This window comes from Mixophyes fleayi, chromosome 4, assembly GCF_038048845.1.
Source record: "Mixophyes fleayi isolate aMixFle1 chromosome 4, aMixFle1.hap1, whole genome shotgun sequence".
Taxonomy (NCBI): domain Eukaryota; kingdom Metazoa; phylum Chordata; class Amphibia; order Anura; family Limnodynastidae; genus Mixophyes; species Mixophyes fleayi.
In genome coordinates, this window is record NC_134405.1 from 127,324,548 (window position 1) to 127,341,229 (window position 16,682).

The following is a 16,682-nucleotide window of genomic DNA, read 5'->3' on the forward strand; positions in this document are numbered from 1 at the left end:
TATTTAAGGGTGTAGTTTATTGTGCCCATTTCGAGTTTTTAGTATATGATATGTATACATGTACCTACCTATAAGCAAAGGGTTCCAGAAAACTCAATTAAAATGGTGACATATATGATCAATGACACTCAGATGTGGCCAGAGTTATCTCAATCATCTGAGGTAGGATAAGTCAAAATCATAGAGCTAGCAATTAGGTAAATTTAGCTTGTGTTGAGCTACTGAAGGCAATAAATAAGAGTCCATCATCTAGAGTTGTGCAGATGTCTAACTTTCTTTTGGTTACTTCTGTTTTAACAGGCAAGGCTCTGTGATTGTTATTTCTGATATTGAATTTAACAATACTGAAACACCAGCACCTTCTAGTGACAATACTGTGCGTGCTCTAGTCAGCAGCCTTCAGAGCAATAGCAGTATTGCGACCTTTCAACTCCAGAAAGAAAGCATCATTTCAAATAGTAAGTGAAACAGACATACATTACTATCCTCATTTATAAAGCGGCAAAATATGATTTAGCACTGCACATTGAGGGAATCATGATACAAAATAATTACATACAATGACATGAAACAGAAGGTATGAAAGCTTTCAATATAAAAGGTGTGACGAGCACTTAATACATAAAGTAGCAGAATGACAATTGTAGCTGTTGGTGGTAAAAGTGTGTAGCTACTGGCATTTTAGTACAGTTTCTGGTGCTGTGGTAACTTTGGAAAGATGAGAGATAGTGGTCTAGACATGAAATTAAAATTTGTGGCAGCAGGTGCTGCAAACAAGGAGGCTGCGGAGGCCACCAGATGTGGAGCTTGGCTACTCATCAGTAATCTGTTCATCACAACTTGCATAGAATGCGCTACAGCTCTCTCCATGAATTGATTGTGACTCTGTCACTTCAACTGTGGGGAAATGTTAGATTTGGGGGAAACAATTAGGAAATAAGATACCATTCACATGCCTACTGATACTGTGATCCGAGCTCAAATAATATGCTACGTTAATGGACCATCGGCTACCCATAGTTACAGAACCGCATTTTTCCCGGCTTTTATGAAGTTATGTATAGTGAGATTGATACAGCTGGTTAGTTAGGTTTGTCCATCATATACAGTACTCAGGCTCAGCAGCTCCAGTCGTTGAACAGAGAAGGCAAATATAACTAAGCTCAATGGCGTTTTCAAAAACAGCTTCAACAACTTCCTTAGTCACAGTCTCAAGTTTAAAATGTCATAAATCACCACAATTCCGAGCGTGATGCCTACATTTTAGACAGGCATAGGTCCACTTGCTAGACATCAGCTTGTACATATATATAACCAGATCTAATATGTATATGTGTGTATATATTACCATCACCACTTATGTATTACTAGCTGAAGTACCTGGCATTGCCCAAGTTTTAAACTTCAAGTTATTAAGTTATCAATGAGGTGGATATAACTGTCAACCTTATAAATATAATTAGCAGCTTAGCAGCTCGTCCAACGCACCCATGAGGTGGCTGCCCAGTGTTGTTTTTGTTTTTATATTAAATGTCCTCCAAATCCATCTAGTGGAAGGCCCAGAACAGGCTCCCCGGGTCAAAGTTCTGCCTAGCGCACACCAAGGGGAGGTCTAACCAGGACCTCAACCCCCTAGTACATTTTCTGGGATCCAATGTTACTAGTCTGTGAAACTTTCATCCAAATACATCCAGTAGAAAGCTCAAAATTGGCTCCCCGGGTCAAAGTTCGGCCCAGTGTACACTAACAGGAGGTCCAACAAAGACCCTAACCCACCTAAAACCTGGCCAGGATCCAACAGGACCACCTTGCGTTGGTTTCATGCCAATCGGTGCAGGGGTGTCAGAATGCTTACCCAGACTGACAGACAAACAAACAGACAATGAATTTTATATATAAGATGATGTTGTTAGATGCTTCAGCCCTGTTGTCTTTATTTAATTTCCAAATCAATCTCCTACTTCAAATACCATTATAATATACACTCAGGATGTGATCTACTTTTCTGCCAGCTTGATCTACTGTATACTTCACAACACTCTAGCTTTATAAGCTGTAGAACGCTAGAAGAGAGCATAGCAAATATAGAGAATGTTGGACTTAAAGCTCTCTCCCTGGCAAATGGGGTCATGGGGTTGCCATTAAACGATTGTGGTATTCCATATGCTGCTCAGCAGTTCTATTCCTCTCGGGATCTCTCCCTCTGCGTTGTTATCAGCCATTAGTGGTTAAATTAAAGCATCCACCCACATCCTTCTGACCAGGTCAGTTTTGCTATTCATACATGTTTGAGGTCCTGAGATTTTGATATGCTCATATTTTTGTGTCTAAGAATCAGGTCACATGCTTGAGTATTGACCGATTTTCCAATATTACAATGTTGTATTTTCAGTACACTTTTAGTTTCCACACTGCTGAGAAATTATAACTAAATACATAAAGATATATTTTGATAAAGTTTGGGCTTTTTGCTTTTAATATTTTGTTTCAAATTATTTTGGTTTATTTTACAGATATAAGCGTGCGCAACCTACCTCCACTCAATATATCTGTCAAGTTTCTCATTAATATACCATTTAATGGAGCTAACAATGAGATGCTGAAAAACCAGACAGTTCAATGGGTATGTCTCCCGATTTTCTGGATAAATGCATAATAAGGCAATGAGAACACTTCATTTTGCACTATAGAATCAATGATGTTTAATTGACACTGATATCAATTTTAATATCCCATCTAACTTGTATACAATAATTATTGGATGTTTATATTCTGGACTTCTAGTGAGTATTGCTCCACCTGCTCACATTGTTTGTTTCACAAGTGGTAGTATGTATGACATTTCAACTTTTGTCTACAGGTACAAAATACTTTATTAACACTTCTCAAAAGTACAGCGGAAGCTAGTCCAGTCATCACATTCATGTAAGTAAATATTGTGTGTGCCACATTCAGTTTGAAGCTCCAATTATTAGTCATGGGTTTTTTTTTTAGAATGCATCTGACTTCAAAAACATTGTAGAAGACATGGGTAGCTCTATTACAATTAATTGAAAGACCACATAAAGCCACTAGTTGACATATATCTCTAAAACTGTGTATTATTGAGCTGACTAACATACAGATGAAATGACTGGAGTGTTTATAATTAACTAAGTAAGTCCACCAGACTTTCATTCACTCCTCTGCAGCAACTTGCCATGTTAGGAGTGACTGCCAGCTTGGCAAACTTGCTTTACAGAAATATATGCATTGGTCAGTTTATTCACAAGGATGGGTATTGGGGTCTCACTAACTGAAATGAGCGCACAAAATACATCAGTAGGCAAAGCTAAATAACCCAGTATGCAGGATAAATAGCTGGCAGGGAAGGTCAAAAAGAAAATGTCCACATTAGTGTTGGTTTAAAACAGGGGTGTCCAACCTTTTAGCTTCCCTGGGCCACATTGGAAGACAACGAGTTGGTTTGGGCCGCACATAAAATACACTAACCCTAACGATAGCTGATCATCGAAAAAAAACATAGAAAACATAGTTAACATATTAAACTTACTTGGAAATGAAGTTAGTAAGAGTTAGGGAACCTGTTGCAGAATCATGATTAAAGCAGTAGTCCCATTACCAGCTACAATTTAACTTACCTGCATCTGTCCCTTAGTGGGGTTCGGGGAATTAAATGGCAAAAACTTTTTTTTTCTCTCTTTCTGCACCCATGAATCATTTTTTTTATTGACCAGTTTGAATCAGTCACCGATATAGGTAGCATCAGTAGGACTAATAGAAATCTACAGAGATTTAAAGATAGGGTGGTGGGAAAAATGGCTCATGGAGCAGCCTCCGATAAGGGTAACAGTGGGTGATATATTCACCCTACTTAGCACTGCACATTTAAAATGGTTTAAAATATTAAAAATACAATCATCTCTTAATATTTATATTAGATACATACAGAGAACACAGCTAGTTCATAATTGCATGATGCAGAAAGTCCAAATTCAGAATAAGAACAATAAGATACTGGATAATCTTTCACTGCTGCTGATAGTTCGCGCGGCTGACTCCTCTGTGCTGAGCTACGCAATGGATGTCGGGAGTGATGACGTCACCCCCAACATTCACTGCAAGCGCCACACGGAGGAGGAGACCAGGGAGGGAGCCGGAGCGCCAGCTGACGTGACCGCAAGGTAAGTATTTTTTTTAATTTTTTTTCAGTGCTGCCCCCTTGCCACAACCAAAACTCCTGCTGGGCCATATTTACAGGCATGCTGGGCCGCATGCCAACCATGGTTTAAAACAAATATATGCTATATGGCTTATACATTCTGTTTCTTATTTACATTTCAGAAATAACAGTGGCTGGACTGATACCAGTGCATATTTCATTATAAATACCACTAATTACTTTGATGCAAACACAGCACTCGGGAACCTCATATCAACAAGGGGGAATGTTAATTTCACCATCGTGCCAGGCACACTTTTGGTTCAAGGTGAGAAACATTTCTAAATACAAATACCATTCATCAGCATGTCTGTGTTTTCTTATGGGTGTATGAGTAACGAAGTATCAAATAGATTGTAAGCTCATTTGGGGAAGACCATTTTTACCATCTATTTCACGCCATTTTATGTTATTTATTTGTATCAAGATCCCCTCAATGTACAGCTCTATGAAATAGGTCAGCACTTTTTAAATAAAGGATAATAATAATACATTATAATATTTCCCAGTTAAATGGATATTAGTTGTAAGCACTTTTTAGTTTTAAGTTTAGTCTGATTGAGACCAACTGACACTTTGGGGGGGAATTCAATTGGCTACGTTACTGCCAAAAGTAACGCGGCCTGCGCAGAAATACCGATATTACATAATGCACACTATTACTGTTAATACGGCAACCTTTAACGCAGGTTTTTGCTCGCAGCTCAGGGAGCCGTGATCAGAAATCAGGGTTAAAACTACTGTATTAATGGTAATAGAATTAACATGACCATATTGAATTCCCCCTTTAGGGTTCCTACCAGGGGCATCACTACATATTTGTCAGCTCTGAACCACTAAAGGGTGAATAAAGCACATAAACACCCATGGCCCTTAGTTGCCTATTGAAATACAATGCACTATAAAGCACAGTTAAGTTCAGGATGTGTGTTGACCATAGGTTGAGAAAGGTTGCAACAGTTTTATTAAAAGCAGTTCCCCTTGCTTTATGCCCTCACTTCCGCTTCTTCCCAAATAGGCTGGAGGTGGAGCAGGCATCCTCTCTTCTTAGGACTGAAGGTGGCGCTTGGCTGTGACATCATACTCAAACGCCACACTCGAAGTGTAACACTGATATGAAGAAGCAGCAAGCAACAGTTTTACTTATAAGAAACTGCTGGCTGCTTCATGGGGATATTAAAAACACAGGATGAGTGACATTATGTCTCTCATTCACTGTATTAGGTGCCCATTAACCACTACCTAGGTTTGCCAAATGGTAGCGCTGGCCCTGCAGACCAGCCCACTAGTACTTCCGGGCACACTAGCCTTTCTGACAAATGCCAGAGTTGCTAGATTGTCAGTCTGGACCTGCCACATAGAGTATTATAATTTATTAAAAGTATAAATTTAAGCTGGCAAATCATTCATATAGTTTTTTTTTTTGTTTTTTTTTACACAAAACAAAAACAGAAAATAAAGTGAATGAGAGTTACAGATCAACATTCTCAAAATAAATTTGTTTGTTGTCTGTCTTCACAGTTAGCCATTACAGGTATCAGTTCATGTTACTCATGTTGATACAAAATGACATCTATTGTTTCTGAAACGTTGGCTAATAATTTGCTTTAAATGTAACAACTGCAACAATGTCTAAAGTTAGTTTGTAAATTAAAAACTAGCAATACCACTATTGTTTCTTTTTCTTACATTATACATTGTTATACAACATTAAAAAGAGCTCCAGCTTTACTAGAAACATTGCTCCTATCACTGAATCTGCCAAGTCTCTGATGGGTGTAATGTTGCTTGGCCTGTTTTAAACTGTCTATACTTCTGATACAGGTACTTATGATAATGATTATTATTATTATTAGTAGTAGTAGTACTCTGCACTCTTTACAGTGGGAGAATAGAGCATAGTACATACAAAATAGCAGTCCAACAAGCATAATGCAGAACATTCAAGAAGCATAAACACATCATCATCATCATCTATCATTTATTTATTTATATAGCGCCACTAATTCCGCAGCGCTGTACAGAGAACGCAATCACATCTGTCCCTGCCCCATTAGAGCTTACAGTCTAAATTTCCTAACATACACACAAACAGGCCGAGAGAGAGACTAAGGTCAATTTGATAGCAGCCAATTAACCTACTAGTATGTTTTTGGAGTGTGGGATTAAACCTGGAGGAAACCCAGGCAAACATGGTGAGAACATACAAACTCCACACAGCTTAGGCCATTGTCGGGAATCAAACTCATGAGCCCAGTGCTGTGAGGCAGAATTGCTAACCATGAAATACATAAGACACAAAAGGCAACAAACATAAAGCATAGTACAGAAAATGCAAAAGCCATAATACAAGGACGCACAGGTGAACAAGTTGTGAGTAGCAGACAGGAGGATAGAGGGTCCTGCTTGTGAGAGCTTACAATCTATTGGGGAAGAATGAGATAAGAGAAATGGGAGAGGTGGAGGGGGGGTAACACAGAGTGTGGATTTGGGCACAGGCAGGATGGGCCAAGAATGAAATTAGGTAAAGGATTGCACTAAGAGCAGAGAACAGTGAGACTGTTAGATGAATCAGGAACCACAGCTAATCCAGCTAATCATTATCATCATTTATTTGTATAGTGCCAGCAAATTCTGTAGCGCTTTACAATTGGTAACAAACACAGTAATAAAACAATACTGGGTAATACAGACAGACAAAGAGGTAAGAGGGCCCTGCTTGCAAGCTTACAATCTGTGGAATACATGAGGTTAAGTGCTACATATTTCATATTGGTCCAGCCAGAATGCAAAGGTAAAAAGTGCTTAGTGTGCTATATGATTCAGTCACATAGTAATGTTGGTCAAAGGGTGTTGTGTGAATGGAGTATAGTATAGTGGTAAGTTTGCTTTCAACGAAGTTATCCTTTGCGATAAAAGGTTACATGACTAGAGATTTACCCTAAGTGTAACATAGAATTAGGTGGAGACACTAACCACTCAAAAATAGCTAGTAAAAGGGTTTAACACTTGCTTCAAATACTTTTATTTATTTCATATTTTTACTCACAGGATTCAAACCAACATTTAACATGATCAACCTCTCACTAAGAATATTGAACATACCTCAATCAACAGATTTGTCAGATAAATCCAGCAGCAATTTTCAATTTTGGGCTAAAGCAATTGAAGACTCTGTAAGTTTCTGAATTTTATTTTGTCTATCCTAAATACTTTTATGTGTTTGAGTGTTCATAAAACATTAGTTCACTTTTACATAATTTGTCAGTCCTTCTCAGAGTCTTTACTCCTCACTTACGTTATTTTCACGCTATTTGTACCTTTTGCTTAGGTCAACATTGATTAACTTGTCAAGTAATTATGTGAAGGTTATTTAAACATTTAAAAAAACTCTTCACCAAAATAATAATAATAATAATGTCACATTAGAGAACGTCCTCATTTTTTCCCTTTGGGATTATGACCTTTAATATTGTTTTTCATACTTGTTCACTATATAATTGGCATTACATCCCCATCTTACATCATCAAATTAACTTCTCTCAGTTTATAAGACCGGTTTATCATGCTAGATTATCGACAATATTATCTAAGCCAAAGGAAATAAAGTATAATGTATGTTACAGCTTCAACCCCTTTATTTTTCTGTTGCAGTTCAGGGATGTATTTGGCCTGCAACTGGTGGAACCAGTTGTTAACTACTTCATGTAAGTTGCTCCTTATATAAAATTGTTTAACAAATTAATGTTTATTATATATACTAGGACGTTCAAACATATGCAGTTTTTTAATTATTGTTCTGATGAAGAAAATTGATTTATTTTCCTGTTTCTCTAACTTCATGTTTGTTCTCCCTGCCTATAAAACCTTCATGCCTATGCCAAATGTAGCTTAAAAAAAGAGCCATATTTAGCTAGATATAGTTTTTGGGAACAGGTGGTAGGGTCTCTTTGTGGTGAGCTTACCTTGGGCGTCTGCGCTTGGCGGGAGTGTCTTAGGGGTCGGTGCTGCCGTTACGGATTCTTCGGATGTTCCGGTTTCCGAATTCGTTGTTTGCCTTCTTGTTTTTGCCGTGGCGCAACCTGGGGAAAGAGAAGAAAAAGAAAAAACGGAAAAGAAGGGAGGGAGAGGGGGGGAGGGGGGAGGTAGAGGTGGTATGTAGGGAACACGGTAGATATGGTACCACCAATATACTTATGGGGCTTTAAATGTTATAGCTCTTTTGCTGGTGTTGTTTTATAGCTTTTTGCACTGTATATTGGGGTGGATTGGTACCTTCTGTGTAGGGTGTGATTAGTGTATCTGTAGGGGTGTTAAGAGCTCTTGGTTGGCTAGAGCTGTAAAATAGAGGCACTTAGTGTTATGATAGCCTCTAATTGGTAATTACAAGAAGATATAGTTTTTGGGACGAAGTCCAGAATCTTTATCTCCTTCATAACAATGTCTATATCCAAATATATTCTTAAAGTATGTCTGTCTACATGTCAAGAGCATTCATTTTTGCCAATATCCATGTTTAGAATCTTCTTGTGAATTTCCATGTTTAGAATCTTCTGTCTGTGTACGGTATCCTCCCTGACAAGAGGGGATATTGATGAAAAGTCAACCGTTAAAATGTCAACAGTCACAATGTGTATACTAAAAGTTCGACAATCATAATGTTGACACAGTTAAAAGGTCAACAGTCAGAATGTGTACATGTCTATAATATCTACACAGTTAAAAGGTCAGCATTCAAAATGTTGGCATAATTCACTTTATTTAAAACTACGCAACAAGTAAAAAAAAAAAAACGGAAAAATTGTAAAAAAAACAAAAAACAAAAGAGTGGGGTGCCCCCGATTTTACTATTACCAGCATTAGGCTTTTCCAGACTTGACTGGTAGCACTATAGTAGAGAATCCCGCAGCATGGGGTCCACCATAATACCAAACCAGTCCCAAGCCAGTCAGAGCATAGCTGGATTCCCTAGTGAGATTGGGTCCTCACAAAAAAAAATCCCACCCTCGCCCCAGATGTACCCAGCTCTGTCCTCATAGCATTAGGGCTCTTCCCACATCCCTGGCTGGTGGGTGTAGGGTAATAATAATTTTATAATGCATAAAAGTATTTAGTCCATGGTGCACTACAGGTCCCAACATGCCCAGGATGCCATAAAGACTTTGGGCATGCTGGCAATTGTAGTACTACAAACACCAGCATACCCATGGCTGCAAAGGCATGCTGGTACTTGAGGTACAAAGGAAAAATGTAAATAAAACACACGTTACAAGTGCAAAAATTATTTTAATTGAAATAAAATCACCCCTACACAACCCTCATTCACCCTCTTTATTTCTCACCTAGATCCTGGGTCTTCGGGCCTGATTCATTAAGGAAAGTTAAGTAAAAAATTGAGTAAGTTTTCTTACTCAAGTTTTCTGGACAAAACCATGTTGCAATCAAGGGGTGCAAATTAATTTATTATTTTGCGCATAAGGAAAATACTGTCTGAATTTTCATGTAGCACACAAATACTTGATATTTTATTTGCACATTCAGCGGCGCATGGAGGATTGTCGGGGGGGGTTTCCACCCGCCGACCCAAAAAAAGAAAAAAAAAAAACGAGAGCGCAGCAGCTCCGTTTCGCCAGCGCTGTCCTATACAGCAGCCGCGGCGCTGTCTAAGAAGCGTCTGTGGCGGTGCTGTATACAATACAGAGATTCAGAAACCCCCCCTGCATGCGCCACTGACATTGATAGTTAAAGTTGATCTAGGACATGCCCTACCTCAAATATAAATCTGCCATCACAATTTAAATTTACCTCCCCCTCCAAGGCAACATGGTTTTGCCTTACTTACTAACTTACTTCTGCTTAACTTTCCTTAATGAATCAGGCCTTTTTCTGTAATAATTCCATGGAGCCTTGGCAAACTAAAAACTCTGACAAATAACACAAGACAAGCTCCTAAGAGCTCAGCCGCAAAATGAGCTCTAAGCTGCCGTGGTCATATTTATAACATGGGGATTTTCTATGACTTGAGTTCAGGTCTTGAGTTCAAGCTGTGGGAAATTTCCATGTTATAAATATGACCAATATCGCTAATATCTCATTTTGCGGCACAGCAAACCAAATTTATTCAGATGGTAATATGCCCAGTAATATCCTCAGTACCACCTCTATGCCACTGACACCCAAATTTACCTCTCCTCTCCTGACCTACCCCCTTCCCTCCTCTCCAAGGTGTCCTGCTGCCTCTCTGCCATCTCCTCCTGGATGTCCCTTTGTTTTCATAAACTGCACATGGCCAAATGTAAGGTCATAGGGCTTGATTCATTAATGAAAGTAAGGCAAAAAAAGGATTAATTTTTCTCCTGCACAAACCATGTTACACTGCAAGGGGTGCAAATTAGTTTATTATGTTGTACATAAGTTAAAAACTGGCTGATTTTTCATGTAGCACACAAATACTTCATAACTTTATTTTTACACTGAAATGTAAAGTTGAACTATGATATGCCCTAGCTCATTTATAAATCTGCCATCACATTTTAATTTTACAACCCCCGAAAATGCAACATGGTTTTGCCAAGTAAAAAAATACAAATTTTTTTGCTTTACTTTCCTTAATGAAACAGGCCTATAGTATTTCCTCCCTCAAGAGTCTCCCCTCCTCCCAATCTCTATTGGCAATATCAACATATTTTCTCTTCCCCAAGTTCAATGCCTGAATGTCATCATAAACTCTTCCCTCTCCTTCGCCCCCCACATCTAATCCCTCACCCAAATCTGCCACCTTCATCTCCACAATATAGCTTGCATCAGACTTTTCTTCTTCATCAACGCCACTAAAACTCTCATCCAATTCCTGATTACTGAAACCTCCTCCTTACTGGCCTCCCACGCACCCGTCTCGCTCCTCTCCAGTTAGTACTCAATGCTACAACGAGACTTATCTTCATCTGTTGCTGGACTACATCAGCCTCCCCTCTCTATCAAGGACTGCACTGGCCCCCCCTCCATTACAGGGCATTCATTTGTAGGCATTCACTCTTGCCTACAAAACCCTCTCCAACTCCAGTGCTCCTTATGTTTCCAAACTCTTCACCATTCACACTATCGCTCTCCTTCTTCCATCGGCTAATGACCGCCACCTCACCTTTCTTCTGGTTACCACTTCTCACTCTCGCATTCAAGATTTCTCCCATGCTGCCACCCCCCTTCTCTAGAATGATCTCCCTTGTTCTTTCAGGCCTGCAAAACGTCAAATGTTCCCCTAAAACTCACCTGTTCAGTAAAGCCCACCCGGCTAATCTTCTGGCTAACCAATACCATGCCCACCACAACTTGCCACTTTATGATCCTTCTTCACCAATCATAGTACATTTCACCTTCATTCTCATTCTCCCTCTGTTCCTCTAGTTCATCTCTCTCTACAGATTTCTAGTCCCCTCATCCTGACTCCACCAGTTTGTGTCTCTTGTTAGTCTACCCCTTCCATCTAGATTGAAGGCTCCCATGAGCAGGGCCCTCTTATCCTTATGTCCTCCTCTAATACCTTTGCTTTCGGCATCCCTAGATTATGTTTTTTCTGGACTACACTCATACATCCTTTCCTGGTCTACCTGCTCTCAATTGGGTTGATAATTTGCTGCACTTTATTTTTGTATTGCTCTGTATGCCGTGTCCTGTTTCGTCCTATGCTCTATATACGGCACCAAAGACCGTTTGTGGCGCCATGCTCTTTTGACATTGTTTTGTTTGATTTCTTTATATGTTCTCATTTATACCTGAGTCTTCCATCCCATCTAATTATCAAATGCCTTTCACCATACACAGAAATGATTCCCTCGCTGTCATTGCCTCTGTCGACCTATACTTTCAGGATAGCGTGATAAGCAAAACAATGGTTATCCAACAAATAATAAATAAAGAGGCAAATTTCAGGAGCAGGAATATCATTGTGGATCTCTTTTTCCTGGATCCCAAAGGTAAGCTATGGGAAGTGTAACTTTCCATCAGACTAAAAATTGCACAAATCTATTCATAGATGGTTACCTTTCTTTGCTATGGAACATACTGTCAATATATTTAGACTAAAGATCTGAGAATGGGCAGGGTAAGATAATTCTTAATGTTTAACTGTTTAGATCAGAAAAATGCTTCCCCATGGCTACATGTTGTAAATTGATTTTCATTTGCTGTACAATTAATTGTTGTCTCGAGACTTATGTGTTAGTTAGTGCTGATTTAATGTTTTTTCTCTTAGTGAGGAGATTTTAAAAAAACATTTTATTCATATATATAAATAAAGTGTAAATTAAAAGGAATGCATATTTGCATGGCTATGGTGCCACGTTATAATTATATGTTTGTTTAATTACAGCTGGTGTTTTAGTGACATTCACAGTTATACAGGACTATACAACTAGTCTTTCCAATACTTCATCATCTGATGCCAATGCCCTCCAAGATAAAGTTCTGAGTTTGGTATGTCTTTTACATTAGATTTAACTAGATTGTGGGAAATTCTTTTTTTATCATATATGCAGGTGATGATGTACATATTTTCTATGTTGCTTTTGTTGTCCCTGCTCCCAATATCTTGCTGATCCCCATGGTCCAACCTCTGCAACATCCCATTTGTATATAGAGAGAAACATATGTATGCTGCTGGTAATTAAATTGGCAAATGTTTTTCATGGTGACAGATATGTGTGATTGTAAGCCTGGTAAGCTTGCGAGCAGGGCCCCATCACCTCTTTGCCTGGTTTACCCAGTATTGGTTATTACTATGTTTGTCCCCAATTGTAAAGCACTATGGAATTTACTGGCACTATATAAATGTTGATGCTGATGATATGTGTGCTGCAAAACACTGACTAGTCCACATCCAGCAGAAGTGCAGATAAATATAAAATAAGACAAAAAATGAATCAAAAATATTGAATTAATTAACAAGTTGCTGTCCGTGAAACTCTGATATCCTAAGTCTGAGCGTATCTGATCTTTCCACAAACACTGGAAGTGGAAATATTTTACACTTATACAATAAAAATATAGCAAGACTCTCAGAATATTGACATGTTGTATTCATGTAAGAAGAATCAGAATGAATAGATGAATTTCTATATCAAAACATTTTTGGATATGCTGCCAATTGGCACATGTACAATTTGGTGAGGCAAAAAAATTAAATAGTAGGTAATAATCTAATGCAGTGGCCTAAGTTCATAGTGGGGGTCATTGGAGAGTATTTGACTGCATCACTCAGCGAGTGGTGCTTCAGAAGGCTTATGAAGGTGTGAAAGGAGGATGACAGATGAATGTAGGAAGGGAAAGACTCCCAGAGATATGGAGCTGCATAAGGAATTGGTCACGTTAATATGAGTAGAATAAATAGGACAGCCACTGAAAGAATAGGGAGTGAGTTGGGTTTAGTGGGACATTAAGCAACAGATTTAAGTGGGCACAAGGTTGTGAAGAGTCCTGAAGCATAGCAGAATTTTAAATTGAATGCAAAATGTAATAGGGAGCCAACTGAGAGATTGGAAAAAGTGGTGACAGATATGGAGTGATGGGAGGAAATAACTCCATTTAGAATGGTCTGAAGAGGAGAGAATCAAGACTCAAAAACCAATATAAACACGATTACCATAAACAAGTCAGAAAAGTACAAGAGCATGAATAAGCATTTTGGCAGTGGAGACTCATTGGACAAGTCACATAGCAAATGTCATGTAGAACGAACATGAAAGAGGCGAGGAATCTGCTATGACTAGAGATGTGCACTGACCCCCTTGTTTTGGTTTTTGATGTGGTTTTGGTTCAAAAATGTCTTCGTTTTTTATTTTTGTTACGATTTTTTCAAAATCATGAAAGGTTTTGGTTTTGGATCTGGGTTTAATTAAAAATTTAGCTGTTTTTGCTCCTATATAGCACTAACATTCATTTACAATCTATTTTCTAATGATCTTTTCACAACTATCTACATTTTTACCAATTTTGACCAAAGTATTGCTGCGGACCCTCTACAGTGTGTCACACATGCTGCCTAGCAGTTTCCTACTTGGTGTATCTTCTTTTATTAAAACTGAAAATGTAATTTATGTAGACATCTTTGATGATGAGGAGGATGATGATGGTGATGATAACATTGTCATTTGTCACCATTGAGGAAGATGAGCAGTGACCACTGTTATCTAAATGCCCATGATTCATTTGTTGACATCCTTATCTATTCTCCAGTTCAACAACCAAAATGTTGGCTTTTGTGAGGGCCCAAACAAATCAAACACTTCAGCCACAAAACTGCCAGTCCCTGTCGCTGAAGTGCTTAGTTTTTTAAACTATGTGCATGTGCTTTGCACCATTTAACTTTGTGCGCTCTTATGTTTTAAATGTTTACTAATGCCGCTGTTCTTAGTTGAGGTCTTGTGTCTGCTCTCATTTTAATTAAGAATTTTGTCATTCTGCCATTGTTGCATTTGCTTTCTCTGATTCAATTTAAAAACTAATTAAGCAGTCTATAAACTATAACTCCATCACATAGTATAAATCATCAGCCATCATATCTATACATGTAGGGCCATATTTATTAAGAAAGTTAAGTATGAAATTGAGAAGTTTTCATGCTCAAGTTTTCTGGACAAAACCATGTTACAATGCAAGGGGTGCAAAATGAGTTTTTTATTTTGCACATAAGTTAAATACTGGCTGTTTTTCATATAGCACACAAATACTTGATATCGTATTTCTACACTGAAAATTAAAGTTGTTCTAGGTAGAAAAGCCAGTATTTTCCTTATGTGCAAAATAATAAATTAATATGCACCCCTTGCATTGTAACATGGCTTTGTCCAGGAGAAAATGTAAGTAAAAAAAATGAGTACTTTCCTTAATCAATCAGGCCCGTATTCTTTGCCAGTGCCCAATTCTGTCCTTTTAATTCCTCAGAATGGGAACTTTCAATTGCATTGTCTTGTCAAGACAGATGTTTTTGGCAACTGCATTTTTTTGTTATACATACTTACTTGTGTGGAAAGACCAATTATTGGCCTATCTGAACTGTCTGTTTTACATATTTCTTAAACTTTTCTAATATAACATATATATTACACTGGTCAACACTCATTTTATTGCCAATCATAATAAAGTGATTTTCGGGTAACTTTGTGATGGTGATTCCGAATATGACATCGGTTTTGCTAAATTGGCTCTAATTTTTTAGATAATCGGTACGCCATTAAAAAAACATAAAAATGCAAAAAAATAATGTCAGGCAGAGACTACTTACTGATTGCATTGAAATTGTCTCAAATCATACAAAAGTAAACACATGAAATACACAATGGCATTTTATTTGGTATAATAACAAATAAACATAGTAAGCCGATTCAGATAATTACATTTAATGCTTAGTAAAATATTGTTTGTACGATTTTCTTTTATTTGGGTTATCAGGACAGTTATTTACACTAATTATATCTGTATAGAAATATATTACATGGACGAGAAACAAGAAAAACACAATAGACAACAGGAACTGCTCATCTGCCAACTGTCAACTGACTGCTGGTTGGTGACCAATCATTTATATACAGAGGGGGAATATTCTAGAAGGATTGTGGAGTGAACACCTGAAATATTTGCATGTCTCACCTTCTCAAATGTTCTGGTAGATTCCCATATGCGCGTATTATGGTTAAGTTTCCTATTAATTGAGGGTATTCATTACCTCAAGAATTAGAGCCAATTCGAAACGACTACTTTCACTTTTGACTTCAGCAACCACAAGATACCCTAAATTTGTTCAAATATCCTTAGCTACTAAAAAATTTTTTTGGGGGTTCTGTTAGTTAAACATTCCATATCTATATACACCGGTCTTTGGGACCGCCTCTGCCGCAAGTTTTGTGCAGTTCCCTTTACCCCAAAGTTGTGCAAGGTGAGGGTTTCAGTCCCACCATCACTGCATTTTCAGGTCTCTTACAGCCCTGTGCCCAGGAAATACAGGCACTTTGGGCTCCAAACACCACTGGCCTTCCGGCATCAGACCAAGGAGACCCGCCCATTCAGAGCGTCCCGAACCAACAGTATTATGTCAGATACTACACTTCATTGACATTTAATCTCAAACTGGACATTAGTTTGTAGATACATGGTAACTGGATGTTGATATACATGGTAACTGGCATATATATCAGAGTCCCCTTGTTTGATTTACAAGGGCAGCATTACAGCCCACAGCTACCTTACTTGTAGCATAAACATCCACTTAAGTAAAACAAGGTATTCGAAACCTCTGCTCTTGGCCTCCAATGAATGATCTTCCCATCGAGAAGTGCATAGTACTAGTATTTGACTTTTTTAGTATGGGTGCATGCCGCCTTTATCTATTTATTTTTATAAATGTCTAATTTTGTTCATTCATACAACTGTCCATTCAATGACCTCTGCCTGGTTCTGTAGCATCAAT

General features: G+C 38.2%; 1 protein-coding gene and 1 long non-coding RNA gene across 2 annotated transcripts in view; both read left to right on the forward strand.

Annotated features, from left to right (window-relative positions):
* Positions 1-311: 311 nt before the first annotated feature.
* On the forward strand, positions 312-2,925 carry LOC142149958 (uncharacterized). Its single transcript, XR_012690945.1, has 3 exons — positions 312-458; positions 2,514-2,623; positions 2,861-2,925. It is a non-coding gene; the product is annotated as an uncharacterized LOC142149958 (long non-coding RNA).
* Positions 2,926-4,347: 1,422 nt separating this feature from the next.
* The window catches only part of LOC142150745 (uncharacterized), a 29,560-nt gene continuing 17,225 nt past the window's right edge, over positions 4,348-16,682 (forward strand). The window contains exons 1-5 of the mRNA XM_075205938.1: positions 4,348-4,490; positions 7,274-7,398; positions 7,877-7,929; positions 12,044-12,195; positions 12,591-12,694. Of these exons, the coding sequence (XP_075062039.1) occupies positions 7,294-7,398; positions 7,877-7,929; positions 12,044-12,195; positions 12,591-12,694 (414 nt within the window). The 5' untranslated portion in view covers positions 4,348-4,490; positions 7,274-7,293. The remainder of the gene's footprint in view (positions 4,491-7,273; positions 7,399-7,876; positions 7,930-12,043; positions 12,196-12,590; positions 12,695-16,682) is intronic.